Below are 15,426 nucleotides of genomic sequence, written 5' to 3'. Positions count from 1 at the left end.
GAACATTTTAAAGCTTGAATCCCTTACAATAGATGGCAGTGAATTTCACATATTTGCAATGTGATATAGTCATTATAAAGCTCCTCCTACAGAACTCTTAAAAATAATGACTGAGTGGTAGATATAATTGTATTTTTCTATACAGGTATTTTATTAACATAATTTCAGGTTGTGGGTTTTTTTTATTTAAAGAAATGCTTTGTATGAATCAATGGTCCCTTCAGCAGTTATGTCAGTTTTTTCCTGTACTCCTCAGCCTTTGAATGCCTGTTTATATGTTAGTAGATATTGTTGTGGCTGCTGCATGTTAGGAATCCTTATGTTAATATTTTCATAAGTGTTGTGGAGGACACCAACCTCTGCATTACAGTCCTGACAGAATTAATTTGTTTTTAATACATGCTTTGGAAATGCTCACTAGCAAGAGAATCATAAAAGTATGGTGGGGATAGAAATCAAATCTGCATGGCATTACCAGAGCAGCTTATATTTTGTAGCTGCTAGGTCCTGTGTACTTTTGAAAGTAATATTTATTTTAGATGTAGATATTATTGATGACGTGAAATTTGATAAATGCTGACCTCACATGAAATAGGAGAAGTATCTGATGCAATCTCTGCATAACTGTGTTTAAAGAAAATTTTGTATTCCTCCTCCCTCCTATTAGCAACTGTTAGAATTACAAAAGTCCAATATGCAACAAAAATCCAATTTAGGAACACTGAAAGACAGCCATGAGTTTACAGAGGAGAAACCTCATCATCTTCAGGATCATCCATATGTGGTTAAACTTCTGGAAAAACAGGTAACACTGTAACTTAATGTATTGCTTTTGACAGATTACTTGCTTTCTTTTTCTTCATCTCTGAGTAGGATATGAAATCCCTGAGTAAAATTTTCATTATTTTTAATGCCAAAAATAGCTGGTTTTAAAGATTTAATACTATTTAATACTATCTGTATGACAGCAAACAAGGATTTATTTTCTTTATCCTTTATAAATTAAGTAATTCTTGCTTATTTATTGATATTCTCTTATTCTTTAAGATTAAGTATATCTGTCTTTGCCAAGTGTGGTGGCAGTTCAATTCCAGAAGGCTCTAATAAAACATTTATGTTTGCTCATCCATGATGCCACTTACAGAACAATTGGAATATTCCATTACCCAAAATGAAAAAGAAAATTAGGAAACTTTCTGACAGGATTTTCCAACCTGTGCCTTTTGTTTTCTCTCATGGTTTTTGGGATGTGAAGGCCTTTGTTTACTGCTGGTGTTATACAGAAGTTTGATCACCTCTGTGCAGAGGTGTGCAAAACTTAGTTTTGCTTTATGGGGTTTTTTTTTATTTCATCAAAGAAAATTGGCCTCACTGTAAAAAACTCCTATGCTAATTCTGGAGTGTTGTCATTATTATGCAAAATACATTGTTAATGAGTGCTCAAAATTACATTCTTTAGAGGGAAAACTCCCTACTCTTACTACTCTTTTTGTTAATACACAGAGATGTATCAAAATGCTTGTGTATTTCTCACTCACTGTGACTGCATATACAAATCGGAGAGAAAATACAGTTTCTGGAGTGATTGGTAAGAAAACCACACTCAGATGTATAAATCAGCTGTTCTAGGCATTAAATACTGGGTTGCTCAAATTTCAGCAAATCTGTCGTCTTTCTGGTATTTATGCTTTATTTAGAAAAATGAAGCTAAATGTACCAAATAAATGCTCATGTGCTCTTAACAAGAAACAAAGCTGCATACATCAAACTGGATGTGTTGCTAACAAGAATTAACATGGATTTCCTCTATGCAGGAAAAAAAGTGGGTGTCTTGTATGCAAGCCAAGTGTCGTGACCATGAGACAGAAACATCCCTGGTAAGAGGCACAGCAGACCACTTACACCTAAAGGAGACTTTTTTTTTTTTTTAAATTTACTCTTTCAGTAGTTCTTGATATGCTCTAGTACGTCTGCCAGATATCAAGAGTTTATAAGGGTGGGTCCTCTTAGCTGTATTTATCATCTCTGTGTTTCTGCTAAGTTAGGATCTTGGTGTTTCAGTTAAAGCCAGGGTTGAAAATGAATTTATCATTTTAGAATCTGACAGAAAACTGAAACTGTATCTGTCTTTTGAAGAGCTTACAGCTTGTTCTGTGAGCACTGTATTATACAGTATTTTCAATTTTATGTGGCTGAATAGTTGATATATGACTTGCCAACATGTAGCTTTCATCCACCCTGTACCTGCTGCTACCATGGATCTATGGCATATGTCTCAGTCTTTTTTTTCTCCTTCCTATCACTTCTCTATTGCTTTTTCTGTTGTAGCTTTCTAATGCAGAATCTGTTCAGCTTTTCCAGGAGAAAACACCATGGGATTTTATTTTGCATCAGTTTATATATTTTACTATACAAAGCCTTATTCCTCAGATTTCTTTTTACATCTGCATTTCTTTTTAATCTCTTTGCTGCTTTGTTTCTCTTGCTTCTTTTCCTTTCATTTTCTTTTCATCTGCGTGACCATGTAAGAACTGAGCAGATCATAGTGGTCTGACCAATGCTTCTCCTCCTCTGGCAAGAAAACATTGGGGATGAACCATGGAACAGTCCCCAAAAAGGATGTAGTTAAAGATACACCCACATACAGTGCAAGAATAGAATAAGGGAGAAGTAATGTAAGTATTACTTTTGGGATGGTGTATCTAAATAATGTTCCCTTTCTTCCACATTTGGAGGTAATATACTAGGTTTATTATACAAATTAATAAATCACATCCTTAAAGTATTGTTGCTGGACACTATTTATAATTAAAACATTTTTATAGATCTATACACTTTTTCCTGCAATCTTATTTTTAGGCAATCTCAGCAATGTGTTTGTATGTCCTCTTCTTTATATTGAGATTTAGGTAGTCTTCCTTGTGTAATTCAAAAGTGATCCAGATAACTGTTCTATGATATGTACAAGTCCTAGTGCAGTCACAGAAGACATCAGGTTTTTGCTGAGAAAAAAAATGTTAAAATATCTAAGCATGACACTTGCTTGTTTAGACTTTATAGCATGAAAATATTTTGTATAGTGTTAATATATTTATGATGTTACTTTTCTTCTGATCGCTTTCTAGCTACGGTCAGAGGTTGAGAACACCAAAACATCAGCGAGGGAAGACCTGAACAGAAATAACATCTTTTACAGGAAGAGGATAGAAGAATTGGAGAAGAGGCTTCAGGAGCAGAACGATCTGATTATTAGTCAGAAGAAGCAGGTCTGTTTTGGGAAACGCTCTGTTTCAGAAAGCACAGGACACAGAGGAACACAATACTAGCATTTGGGTTTTGATATTTCTCTGACTGCATATTCAGTATTCGCAGTTTGTAGTAGTATTGCTGGAGTGTTTTGGTTACACTTTGGAAATTATGTTGATAAATAAGAATAGATCTGGAAAAGAGACACAGGAATGTACCAGGAATTAAAACACTTTGATAAAGAAAGGCTTAGTAAACCAAAAATCTTTGATGATGAAAAGGATTTAATCCTAACCGGATCTTGGATTTGAAATCTGAAAACACATTACTTCTCACACTAAAAATAAAGTATCATATTCATTACTGTGAGAATAATTATTTAAAATATTACCACGTGAAATGTAACAAGACCAAGTGCCAGATTCTCCACCTGAGATGGGATAACCCTGGTTATACCCACGTATGGGAACAAGAGGCTGGAGAGAAGTCCTGCAGAAAGAGATCTGGGGGTTTGAGATGATGTCAAGTTGAATGTGAGTCAGCAGTGCCCTGGCAGCCACAAGGGCCAGCCATGTCCTGGGGTGCATCAGGCACAGCATCTTCAGCTGATTGAGGGGAGGAGATTGTTCTGCTCTGCTCTGTGCTGGTGCTGCTTCACCTCAAGTCCTGTGTGCAGTTTCGGGTGCTTCTGTATAAGAAGGGCACCAGACTATTTCAGCACATCCAGAGGAGAGCAAGCAAGATGATCAAAGGTCTTGAGGGCATTTTAGGAGGAGCAGCTGTTGTTACTTGGCTTGTTCACCTTGGAGAAGAGAAGGCTGAGAGGTGATCTCATCACAGCCTCAACAGAGGCAGTGGAGGAGGAGGTTCTGATCTCTCTGGTGATCAGTGATAGGACACAAGGAAATGGAATGAAGCTGGGGAGGTTCAGCTTGGACATTAAGAAAGGGTTCTTCACCAGGGTGGTTGGTCACTGGAACAGACTCCCCAGGGACGTGATCGTGGCACTAAGCCTGTCAGAGCTTTTGGAGCGTCTGGACAACTTAAACTTAGGTTTAAGTTTTAGGTAGTCCAATGAGGGAATTGGACTTGATCCTTGTAGGTCCCATCCAGCGTGAGATAGTCTATGATTCTATGTTTGGAAATGAATTGGTTTTGCCTAAAATAAAATTTTGTTGAGACATAACTATGGATTTTTAGAGGTGGTTGGTGGGGGAAGATCTGGGTAGTCTGGAGTTTAGACTACGGCATGATTACGTGGCCTATTCCTCTATTAGATGGTGCATTCTTTGTAAATCTGATTTTACACATTTTGCTTGAGATTAATGTTAAACCTATACTTGAATGCTTAAAGAATGGAAAGACAAATAATAGCTTTTACATCTCCACCTTCACAAATCTTATAGCTGGAGAAATGGAGGACAATCATAGATGAATTTCCTTCAATAAAGTGACCTTTGGAAAGATAGCAGTATGACCACAGATGTATAATAGGTTCAGAGGAGTCCAGGTTTGGTGTTTGTGAAATACAGTTGTGCAGATCTACATTCTCAGTCCCTGGAAAATAGAAGGGCTTGAGAAATAGCTAACACTTTCACAGAATCCAAATTTAATGGACAGTGCATAGAGGCACTACTGGCTATAACCAAACTGATAAATAAAAGAGGATCAGGGTCCAGTATCTTGTGCCAGCTCCATCTGACAGTGGCTATGTGTTTGAATGAATCGTGTTCTTCTCTTTGGGGAACTGGAGTGCAGAACATTGTTTTAGTGATATAGGATTCACAAGTTTCCTGTTTTCTTTAGATCATGTTACAGACAGCGTGTTTCCATTACTCTTTTAGTTCAGTGCTTGTCCTGGGGTGTCAAATAGATAAACCTGTAAAGCAGAGAGGAGATCTGTTCATGCATTTAAAATCAATGTGTAATTAAACACTCCAGTGTTGCCCTGTAGTGGAAACCAGGCTTGCAAAATGTATGAATTGCTGAAGAGGAAAGTATTGAAACTATTAAGTGCTGAAGTGGCCCCTAAGTCTGCTCTCATTTGACTTTATAACTTGCAATAACAGGATGTACAAAGCATGAGTGCACATTAAGACAACACAAAAACATTCATTAAGCATGAACAAAATATATATTGGGCACAGAAGTAGTATTTTTCTCCCCAAACCATAACCAATAATTTCTCTTATGGAATAGTACTGAAACTAGGTATTTCATGCTAAATGTTCATTCACATATTCACATATCACATTCAATATTGATCATTTACATTTATATCTATTCTTTTCTCCTTTAGATAAAAGAATTGTCCGTGAAACCAGCTCCAAGTGTTAAAACATGTGATGGTGAGTACAAACTGTAAGAAAAAACAGACTTAGTTTCTGATTTCTGCAGCCTGACTGAAACAAATATAGACATCAACTTGACTAACAAAATACTGAATAAAAATTAGTACTGGAAATGTATTTGTTTTTCATAGTGTACCTACCTGTTTCTATGCCATGATTTACAAAGATCATGCTTTGTAGCTGTAAGGACTTCTAATGTACAAAGTTGATTTCTTGAGTAGACATGTGAAATAGAACAACTCTATTTTGTATTATGTAAAAAACTTCCAGATTTACTTTATGAAGTACAATTTTAATTGATTTTTTTCATGCTTGACTATCCTTAGGCTGCAGAGCTCACAAAAGGGCAAATACTGAAAGAATAGACAAAACTATTAATTTGTCAGTTAAGACACAGACGTTCAAAGAACTCTTATATTTTTGTCTGTGCAATACTTCAACATCTGAAGTCTATTACAAATAGCTAAATCTGATAATAGTGTTTCAGGATATTGTCCTGAACTACAAACACCCATATGGTTAATGCTGAGTTGCAGTGACTTGAAGTAAGTTTGTTGCAATAGGTGATGACTGATTAATTAATTCTGATCCCAGTTTGGAAACCATTTTGCTGTATTAACAAGACACTGGCTTGAACTGAGTCAAAGAGCAGGGAGTAGGTTTAGATTGAGGAAGGCGTAGTAAGAGCATGGCCATGTGGCTTTTCTGCTGCAGCTGGACAGATTCATTCACACTCAAGCACAGACAAGTAAATGTCCATGGCACACAGGCAGATTAGCTCCTAGCCCCAAGCTGATCTGAGGAATGTAGGATTGAAGTGCTAATTCACTCCAAGGCTACACCCTATACATGATCCATAGATGTATGAGTGTTTGTACTCAGTGATGTCACTTGTGGATGCTGCAGATCCTCTCTGGGGAATACAAACCCTGGTCAGGCTGGTCTTGACTAAGTAGCTTTGGGCCAAGACTTCTTCTCTATGACACAAAGGCAGCATGTGCTCATGACCAAAAAAAATGATCACATTCTAGTCCAGTGATGATTTAGGTAGTCGTCTCTTTTCCTGATTCTAGAAGTGTTAAAAATGTTAAGCATACATAGAGATGTACTTTTATGTTGTGAAGGAACGGTTTTTACTTTGTAAATATCTTGTTTATTTTATGCCCATTAATGTAAAAAAATAACTGATTTATAAATATGATTAAATATTGATATATTTAAGAATCTCTATTTGTTTGCTACTGTTTACAGTAGTACAACTTTACTAATTTTTTTCTTATTATGTTATTTTAGTGAACATTCCTGTAGAGCGTCTTCAAGAACCTAAACCAAGTCCATCAGTTCCCCCACCTGGTAAGTTTTTTTGATAGGTCCAGATCCAATACTTTCAAATCTAACCCTTGCTCTTTTCAGATATGTTGCTTGTCAAATCATAGGTATAAGAGTAGTTATATAGAAGGAACATAATTTCTATGTCAGGGTTGAGAACTTATATGAAATAATTATAAGGATGCACTACTGAAAAAAATAAATGAAAAACAAATTTAAATAATCTGAGAATATTTCCTAGAATAGTTATATTATTGACTCAGATGAAATTTATTGAGGAACAAATTTGTGTTTTCTAATGGAAAATATGCTTATACTGGATAGGTACATTATATGCATATTCTGGATAGGTACATGCATCTGCTGGAATTTGTATAGGGAAACATGTGGAGATGTTTGTTTGGAAGTCTTGAAATACTGTATTTTCCATGTGATTTCAAATGGCAAGGAGTAAAAATACAGAAGTAACAATCAAAATAGACAGTTATCCTGTCCTAGTTCTTCCAGAGTATACCTGTGGTTATATATAGATCATTATTTAGGTATTTTAACTTGTGGTTCTGTGGTATCGTTTAGAAGTGGAGGGGGGGAAGGGAGCTATGTTTACATTGTTTTGTACTTTGTGAAAATAGTTTTGTTTTTTTAATCAGTATGCAAATTAATGGAGACTTACTATACCAATGTTCTGTGATCAGCTAATTCTTTATTTTCCTTTTAAGTAATGAAAAACAAGCAGGCAAAATGTTTAAAATTTTTAACATTTATTGATTTGAATGATAGTTAAATAATGGTTTTTTTTTCTAATTATTTCTCTTAGTTTTTAAGCCTGTCACAGGGAGACTTAAGTGGAATTTGTCTGTGAAAAATGTAGATCATTTTTCTTTTTCATCAAATACAAAAAGTTCTGAAAATGCCTCTGTGGAGAAAGGGCATTATGCATCAAGCTTTAAACTAACTTGATGGGGAATGAAAAACTCATGTAGTGCTCATTTTCAACTGTGTGTTATGACAAGAATTAGTTGAAAAAGGAAAACTGATTGTATTATTGCTAATTATTCTATGGCAACATTATTTGAATAATACAGAGATTTCTTTCTAAACTATGCAAGGTTTGGTAGTTCATTGCTGGTAGCTTTCTAAGTTAAACTATATGGATGAATATTGTGTAGACAAAAATAATAGCATATGAAGTATAGAGAATTAGGAATAGCATTTTGAACAATTAATTCTTTTTTATTTAAGCCAGCCTCATTACACCAAAACAGTGTTCTGGTTCTGACTAAGAAGTCTCACAGCATGTAGTTTAGCAATTGCCCTGAATTTAAGATTCAAGTTTTATGAAGATTATTGCTGCTAAGGACTTACCCACTAAGTTTGTCAAGGATTAGTTCCTTTGTGCATTTGCTTTCATTTGTACTGAGCACAGCTCCTGAGAAACAGTCCTGTGAACATTAGTATTTTTTGTACTCTGACAATTCAAATCAGCTCATTCAGAACTTTCATAATTTCTTGCTGCTTCAAATATGAAGTTTGTGACATCTTGTGAAACTTCTCAAGATAGAAAAGGCTATTCCTGCCATTGATACACAAAAGATTCACCATCAGTTTATTATGAAACCTCAAAGAAGGTGTTCCCTTCAGATTGCTGATTACTATTTTATTTATCTCTGCAGGTCTCTCTGTCTGTCCCCTTTCTTCCCTTCTGGATTGTTTTTTAAACTTGCCTTACCTAATTTTCTGGAGGTTAGCAGAAGTTATGGTGTCTTTCCCGAAGTTTTCAGGACTCCTCAAGGGATTGACTTACTGAATTAAGACATCATGGCTGCATCTCATGCCTTTATGAAAAGGAAAGCACTTCCTGGTAACTTCTGTAGACAAATTTATTTAGCACAGATCATCTTATAACTGCCTGCATATAAAATATCTTCATTTTTAAAAAAATTAATTCTAGAAAAGGCTCTCTGATGTGAACTTAAGTACACTTTTTAAAGCCACTCAGATGCTTTTGCATCCTAGTATTCATTCTGCACATCTTAAATCTGTGTTATGAAAAGATACCCAAGTTGCAAGTGTGAGTTATCCTAGGTGGAAAGTAGGAGAATGACTATGTTAGTCTGGTGTTTATGTGTTAATATTCCTGACTTCTTGTAAGAGCTAGTAGAGCTCCTTGAATGCCATCCTGGCAGAACATTCTTCTATCCATTTCTGAGCTACCTGTAGGGTTTTGAGCAGATATAACTTAGGTCTTACTTTTAGAGATTACTTCAGTCTCACAAAAAGGCAACAGATTAATTACAATTTATTTTTTAAAATGATGTTTTAAAATTAGGCTTTGGTTTCTATATTACTCTAGAAACTTGTTCAATATTTAGTCTTTGTTAGGTCAATAATACTAAGTGGAATTGAAGACTAGTTAAAAAGCAAAGCTACCAATTAGATTGTTCACAAAAGCCTGTGTCTCAGTCTACAAACATGGTGTGGACACCAAGGCCCTGCTATCGCTAGGGACATAGCTGAAGCATCTATGGAAAATTTGGTTTAAGTACTTACTCTTTCTAGACAGTAAACAGAGAAAAGGGGCGCCTTCAGAGTTTGGTTCAGCTGAACTAAGATCTGAATGCTCTTTGAAGTTGCCTGTGTCCCTTCGATGACTGTAGAAGGAGTCTGAGGTGACTGGGCTTCTAACTTAGGGGCCTCAGGTAAGTCTCAAAAAAAATTACACTTAGGAATACTGGTTTAAAATTAATATTTCTGCTGCTTATGTAAAGTATGTGGCTTTCTGTTGATCAGTTAGGAGAAAAAATATATGAAGTACATGAATTGAAAAACAAATTACAGGTATCACTGATTAGGTCTGGCAGCTCTTTGTATGTGTAATTTGAGTATAAATTAAAGGAGCATGAAATAAGGGTAGCCATGACTTACATTTTACATATTTTCCTAGGTTGTTACATTGCAAGTGCAAAGTGCTTACAGTAGATGACACTACACTATAGATAATTTTATTGCTTCTGTTCAGGCTAAAAGTTTTTTAGCATTTCATATTTCAACATAAATAGATGGGATTTCTTCTTTAAATGTTGGTCAGAAGACTACTTTTCCAATAGTACTGCCAAAATATTTTTAACTTGTAGATAAGAACAGACAAATAATATATGATATGCATGAAACATACACAGCCTGCATCCTTCATTATGTTAAATATATTTTCCTGTTCTACCTGTGTATAAATTGTCTTCAAATACTCTTTAAAACAGGTATTTAATTGTTTCTTAAAGTATGCTGAGCACATAATTTTTCAGCAGTATAATTATCCACTAAGAAATTAAGGTAACCTGTACTTTTGATACATCTCATCTGTGTCTCCACACAAACTAGCTGGCAGAAGAGATACTCTGGAAGATATGGGATGATAGACACACCTCTGCTGGCCTTAATGATGGCTAGAATTAATATTTGATGATCAGATGGCCAGAAGAAGCCCATCTCTGGTAAACATAAGGAGAGGACTCCTTAAGGGGGAGTTTATAGACACCTGTCTATAAACCAGAGTAATGGTTTTACTTAAATATGATTCCATTGTGATGTTTAATAGATAACTCTTAGAATATGTGTACAGTGAAGAGAAAGAAAAGGCTTGTTTACGTAAGGGCAGTTGGTGTTTTCAGGTGTTTCACTCCCTCCTGCCTCAGCACTTATCTCTTCTGTTACCATGCAGTGAACAGTATTACACATAACAGTAATGCATTTTGGGTCTGTTCTTGCAACTGTTCTTAGTAATTCCCGTTTTTCCATTTCCTCTGTTTCTGGTACGCTGAGGAAGAGAAGCATACACCTTTATGCCTGATCAGCAGACCATTTTCAGGTCTGAGTTCTGGGGAACTGGGATTTTCGTGTTACATTAAGTCACTTGGCAAGGGCTTGAGTCAGCCCCTTTAAGCAGAGAGCATTTGAGTAAAGTACAGGTAAAACAAGCGTAGATTAAATCCAAATACACAGCAACTGCCTTACTGATTGGTAAGTCCAGCCAAGAAACTCAGAGGCCTCAGTGCCCATGCAGCTTAATTAAATCTTCCTAGAACATTTCATCTGTGCTTCAGGCTCTGTCCTTCTAAATAGACACATTTCAGGCTTTTGGGAATGATTCCAAACTGTCTGAACACTGTTTTGGAGGATCTTAGTTGGTGAAGGGCAGCAGTGTGCCAGGAGCAGTAGTGTGGAGGATCATGTTCCAGTGCCCAGGAATGCTCTGGCAACTGGTAAATTTTAGAGCCTTAGAGACTGAAAGATCAGAAGCCCATTTGTCTCTCAGAGTTTTGCTTTTAAATGTTCTCCTAAGATATCTTGGTATTTACATCTTGTTAATGACTTGTGATGGTACAAGAAGCATTTTTTTAAAACTTCTTATTTAGTGCAAGTTCTGTGGGAGCAAAACTTAAAGTCTCATAATTGGCTTGGAAAAGAAGGTGAGAAGCTGAATACTATCACCACAGGCATGGAAAGCATGGAGAGACCAGCTCCCAACCCAAGCATTTATGCCATCAGATTAAATCAGCTTTACTTGGGGAATACTGGAGATGTGGCAGTGACACTTAGCCCCAAATGCTCATTTCACTGAGATTACCTGTCACAGGGCATCCATGTTTGTACCTGGTGTACAAGAAATGCCAAAGAACATCTTCATGCAGCATCACTCCTCCCCTTCTACCCATAGAGCATAACAACCATTTATAGCGCAAGAGGTTTTTTTGTGAAGGATGGGAAAATGCACGTAGGCCCAAAATATTGACCAATAAATTGTTTTCTCTTATAATGCCTGTAGTTGAATGCTGAAAGTACCGTTTGCATACCTGTTTTTATTGTAAACCCTACAAGACACTCAAGCTCTAGTTTTTATTGATAGCAATTAGTAGAAGGTGAATATTAACATTTTAAAAACCTGAATTGGTCTACATATAATAATTTTCAAGCGTGTCTTAAAAGTTTATAAAGTTGTAAATAAACTGTAGTCTGACTTTATTTTTTGTGAAGCAAGTTGTACCTGACAGCCTATAGAATGATAAATTCAGTGTGTTTAGGAAGCTGTTTGCAGCACAGACATTTCAATAATTCTTTAAAACACATGATAATACAGAATCTTACTCAACTGGAGTGATTGAAGATTTTTAAAATTAGTTTATTGGGAATTATATATATATATATATGTGTGTATATATATATATATATACACATATGTTAAATCTCTGTCTTGCACATATGGACTCAGTACTTAATAACTCAATAATTCTCTGGAATACTGAGTTCATATATTTTTCCATATATTTTTGAGGTTTACTTTGTCCATTTCACTTGTATTTTTTAAACTTTTAGTATAAAATTGGACATAAACAACATTTTTAAATGCATCTTAAAAATTTTCTTCTTAGAAGAAATGAACTTCAATATTGATTTATGTAATCCTGGGTGACCCTGTCATTGTAGATGTCTAAAACTACTTACCTGGCCTACCTGGTGCCATTCCAGAAGTTGTGTGGTGTATCAGTCAACCTTGCACAGATGGCTTAAAACTCTGATGTATCTGGGATGACACCATACACCTGTGTTTGGACAGCAGAATCACTCCTGAAGTGACTAGTGTATTAGGGTCTCCTCTACAAAAATGTACCCCCAAGGCAGTGAAGAGTCATCTTGCAGTGGGTTTGTGATGGTTAAGCAGGTTGTCAGCAATCAAGAAAGTTGATATCAGTGTGGTGGGTTTTTTTCTGACTTTCCCTCTCTGGACCTTGACCTTTTTCTGTCCTTTTTGTCTGGTGTTCCTGTTCTTCCTCATTGTTAGAGCAGGCACCCTTGGTGCATATGCTGGAGCCCATAGAGGAGCTTTCAGAAGAGGAAAAAGGTAATGATTAATTCAGCTCAAAATATGCTGGCATGTGTTTCTTGAAAACAAAAAGTATTACTTGATACCTGCAGTATTTTTCATTGTATTTCATTATATTTGTGTGATTTGGGTGGGAATGTTACTTGTGTCAGTCTCTTGTTTGCTTTTGCTTATAAATATTATGATTTCCTTATCCAAGTTCAATGTTTTTATCAAAATCTGGCTAATTTCTTTAAAGCAGTCACATTCCATATGTCTAAAGGGATTTGAACTAAGCAGAGCAAAAATGATGGGGAAAAGCCCCTGACTAGGAAATTTTTGGTGCTGACACTATTGCAATATGAGCTCACTCCCTTTTTAAACTCTGCATAAGAGGATAAAGAGTTCAGGTGGAAGGAAGTTGATGGTGGAGGTTGGAGCCGCCAGCTTTCATGAATGCATCACAGATACTTTGACAAGTAATCTGACTTGCACCTACCCATAAGGAGCCACAGCTCCAGCCAGGGCTGTGCAATTCAGAATAAAGTTGCATAGCCCAGCATTGGCAGCTGTTGTGCCTCTTCTGAGGAGACCTTGGAGAAGGCCACATTTACAATGACAGAACAGAAAGCGCTGGTTCATCCTGCATGGTGTTCTTCTCCTGAGGGCGGCTAATAGCACCTTAGGTGAAACACCAAATAAAAATCTTTTCTGTGTGTGAAAATCAAAATCAATCTTGAATCCTACAGCCAGTGAGTTTAAATTTCAAAGGAATGATTTTGTTTTGAAAACAAAATCATTGTTTGAATACGTCTGTGTGTTGGGAGGTTTCCCCAGGGAAAATGCAGTGACTGAACAATCTGAAATAAAGACTGTTTGCATTTTTGCCGTTCCTTCTGCTGTTTCTCTTGCTTGCCGTCTTCTCTCTTGATGGATTGTCTTTGTTTCTTCTGCTGTGCCTGAAGGCATCGCCTGAAGTGCAGAAGAGAAAAAGAAAGAATGCAGTCTGAAAAGATAGACCAAGATTTTTTTGGTTTTGATGACAGTCATTTGTAGAGGGAGAGTGTGAAAATTCTTGGCTCAGAACATAATTTTCTAGGATTATGTGGGAGCTGAGACAGTGGACCAGTTGTAAGGTCCCTTGTCTCAAAAGTTAAATCTAGTATTTGGGGATGAATAAGAAAACAGTTCCTTAAATAATTGCTCTGGCAAAGAGGATTTGGCTTGAGTTAATTAGCAAGAATTAATATTGTCATTAATTTGGATAATGCTGGATAGTCTTGTTACCCCTATTAGTATTTAGTAATTAGGAATTTAAAAATTCGTTTAAATGTATCTATTTTATTGTAAGGATTAACACTGGAAAGAGATAGGATTTTCAGAAGGGTCCGGGGAGTCTTTTGTTTTAAAATGTCTCATATATGGCTTTCTGGGAGGATTTTGTACTGCATAATGCCATCTTGTCCTGAATGGGGATAGTCAGATAGCTCTGTGTTTCCTCAAGACCAATTGTTTGCCTCTTCTAGGACTCAGTTCTCCAGATAAATCAGTTTTAATGTCATCTCTGTCAGGGACTCAATTGTCCACACAGTTCCCAAAACCAGGTGAGATTCAGCCTGATTATGTCCTCTTCAACACAGATCTAATAGTATGGCAGATGGACTCTCTTTCAGTTTTCATTGCCTATAGTTCTTTCCAGGACCCCATGGGAAGGCAGTTTCTCAAAACTGCCTAATATGTCATTTGTGCATCTTGAGGCTTTTTGTCTCCTCTTTAGGGTGCTTGTCTTTCCCTTGAAGAAAAATGAAAAGTAAATGGAACTGCTTTCTAATAAGCTGTCGTTGTTTACAAATAGAAAAAGTGGCACATTTGTTTAAAAATATAATATTTGAAAGTCACAATATGGAATTTTGCCTTCATTCCTGTCCTTGTCTATTGGGTGGCAGATGTCTTTCCTGCCCTGTAAGGCATACTGGGAAGGGACAAACTCCTGCCCAAGATTTTCCTGTTACTTCAGGGGAGTTGGGAGTGTGGTTTACAGCATGCTTTCCTGGAATGTTTTATACCCTTTGCCAGGTTTGCTGACCACTGCCAGACAGAAGCAGCCATCATGGTTCCACAGGTTATCACTTCATTTACTTTAAGTGGCATTCAGTAAAGTTTTGTCTTGCCAGTGACAGTTTACAGACAGGTTCTAAATGGGTGTGTTTTGCTTCTTTACTTTCCTGTATGACCCAATAATACTTTGGCCTAACTTAAATGTCAGTCTTCATTTTAGATGGAAGAATCTGTCTAGATGATTCTTTATTGATTGCATAAGAGTTTTTTATTGACATAAGTGCCATTGTTGACACTTAAAGCAAGGGGAAAAGATAGGAACTTCTTTGTCTGCTTTTAAGTATGTATGATGTCACAGACTTGCATAGAAGAAAACACAACACTGAACTTTGTCCTTGAAAGATTTTTGAAGATGGCTATTATCCATCATGTATTTTCTGTGAAACAGTCTGCCCCAAACAAGGTTTTGTCTTTACCAAGACTTTTGAAAGTGTTACAGCTTTGCAAAGATTTCATTTCAGTAGGTGATTTTATCAGAGAACATCATGTTGCTCCAAGATTTTCTTAAGAAAAAGTTTGTAGTAT

The 15,426-nt window shown here is 36.3% G+C and overlaps 1 protein-coding gene across 1 annotated transcript in view; it reads left to right on the top strand.

The window, feature by feature from the left end:
• Positions 1 to 15,426, top strand: part of DZIP1 (DAZ interacting zinc finger protein 1) — a 38,507-nt gene that overhangs the window by 12,680 nt on the left and 10,401 nt on the right. The window contains exons 8-12 of the mRNA XM_041478291.1: positions 668 to 805; positions 1,815 to 1,877; positions 3,126 to 3,266; positions 5,546 to 5,594; positions 6,891 to 6,950. Coding sequence (XP_041334225.1) covers positions 668 to 805; positions 1,815 to 1,877; positions 3,126 to 3,266; positions 5,546 to 5,594; positions 6,891 to 6,950 — 451 coding nt within the window. The remainder of the gene's footprint in view (positions 1 to 667; positions 806 to 1,814; positions 1,878 to 3,125; positions 3,267 to 5,545; positions 5,595 to 6,890; positions 6,951 to 15,426) is intronic.

This window comes from Pyrgilauda ruficollis, unplaced genomic scaffold, assembly GCF_017590135.1.
Source record: "Pyrgilauda ruficollis isolate IOZ18807 unplaced genomic scaffold, ASM1759013v1 scaffold44, whole genome shotgun sequence".
NCBI classification, from domain to species: domain Eukaryota; kingdom Metazoa; phylum Chordata; class Aves; order Passeriformes; family Passeridae; genus Pyrgilauda; species Pyrgilauda ruficollis.
Note: the sequence above shows the minus strand (reverse complement) of the source record. Positions and strands in the feature narration are given on the sequence as shown.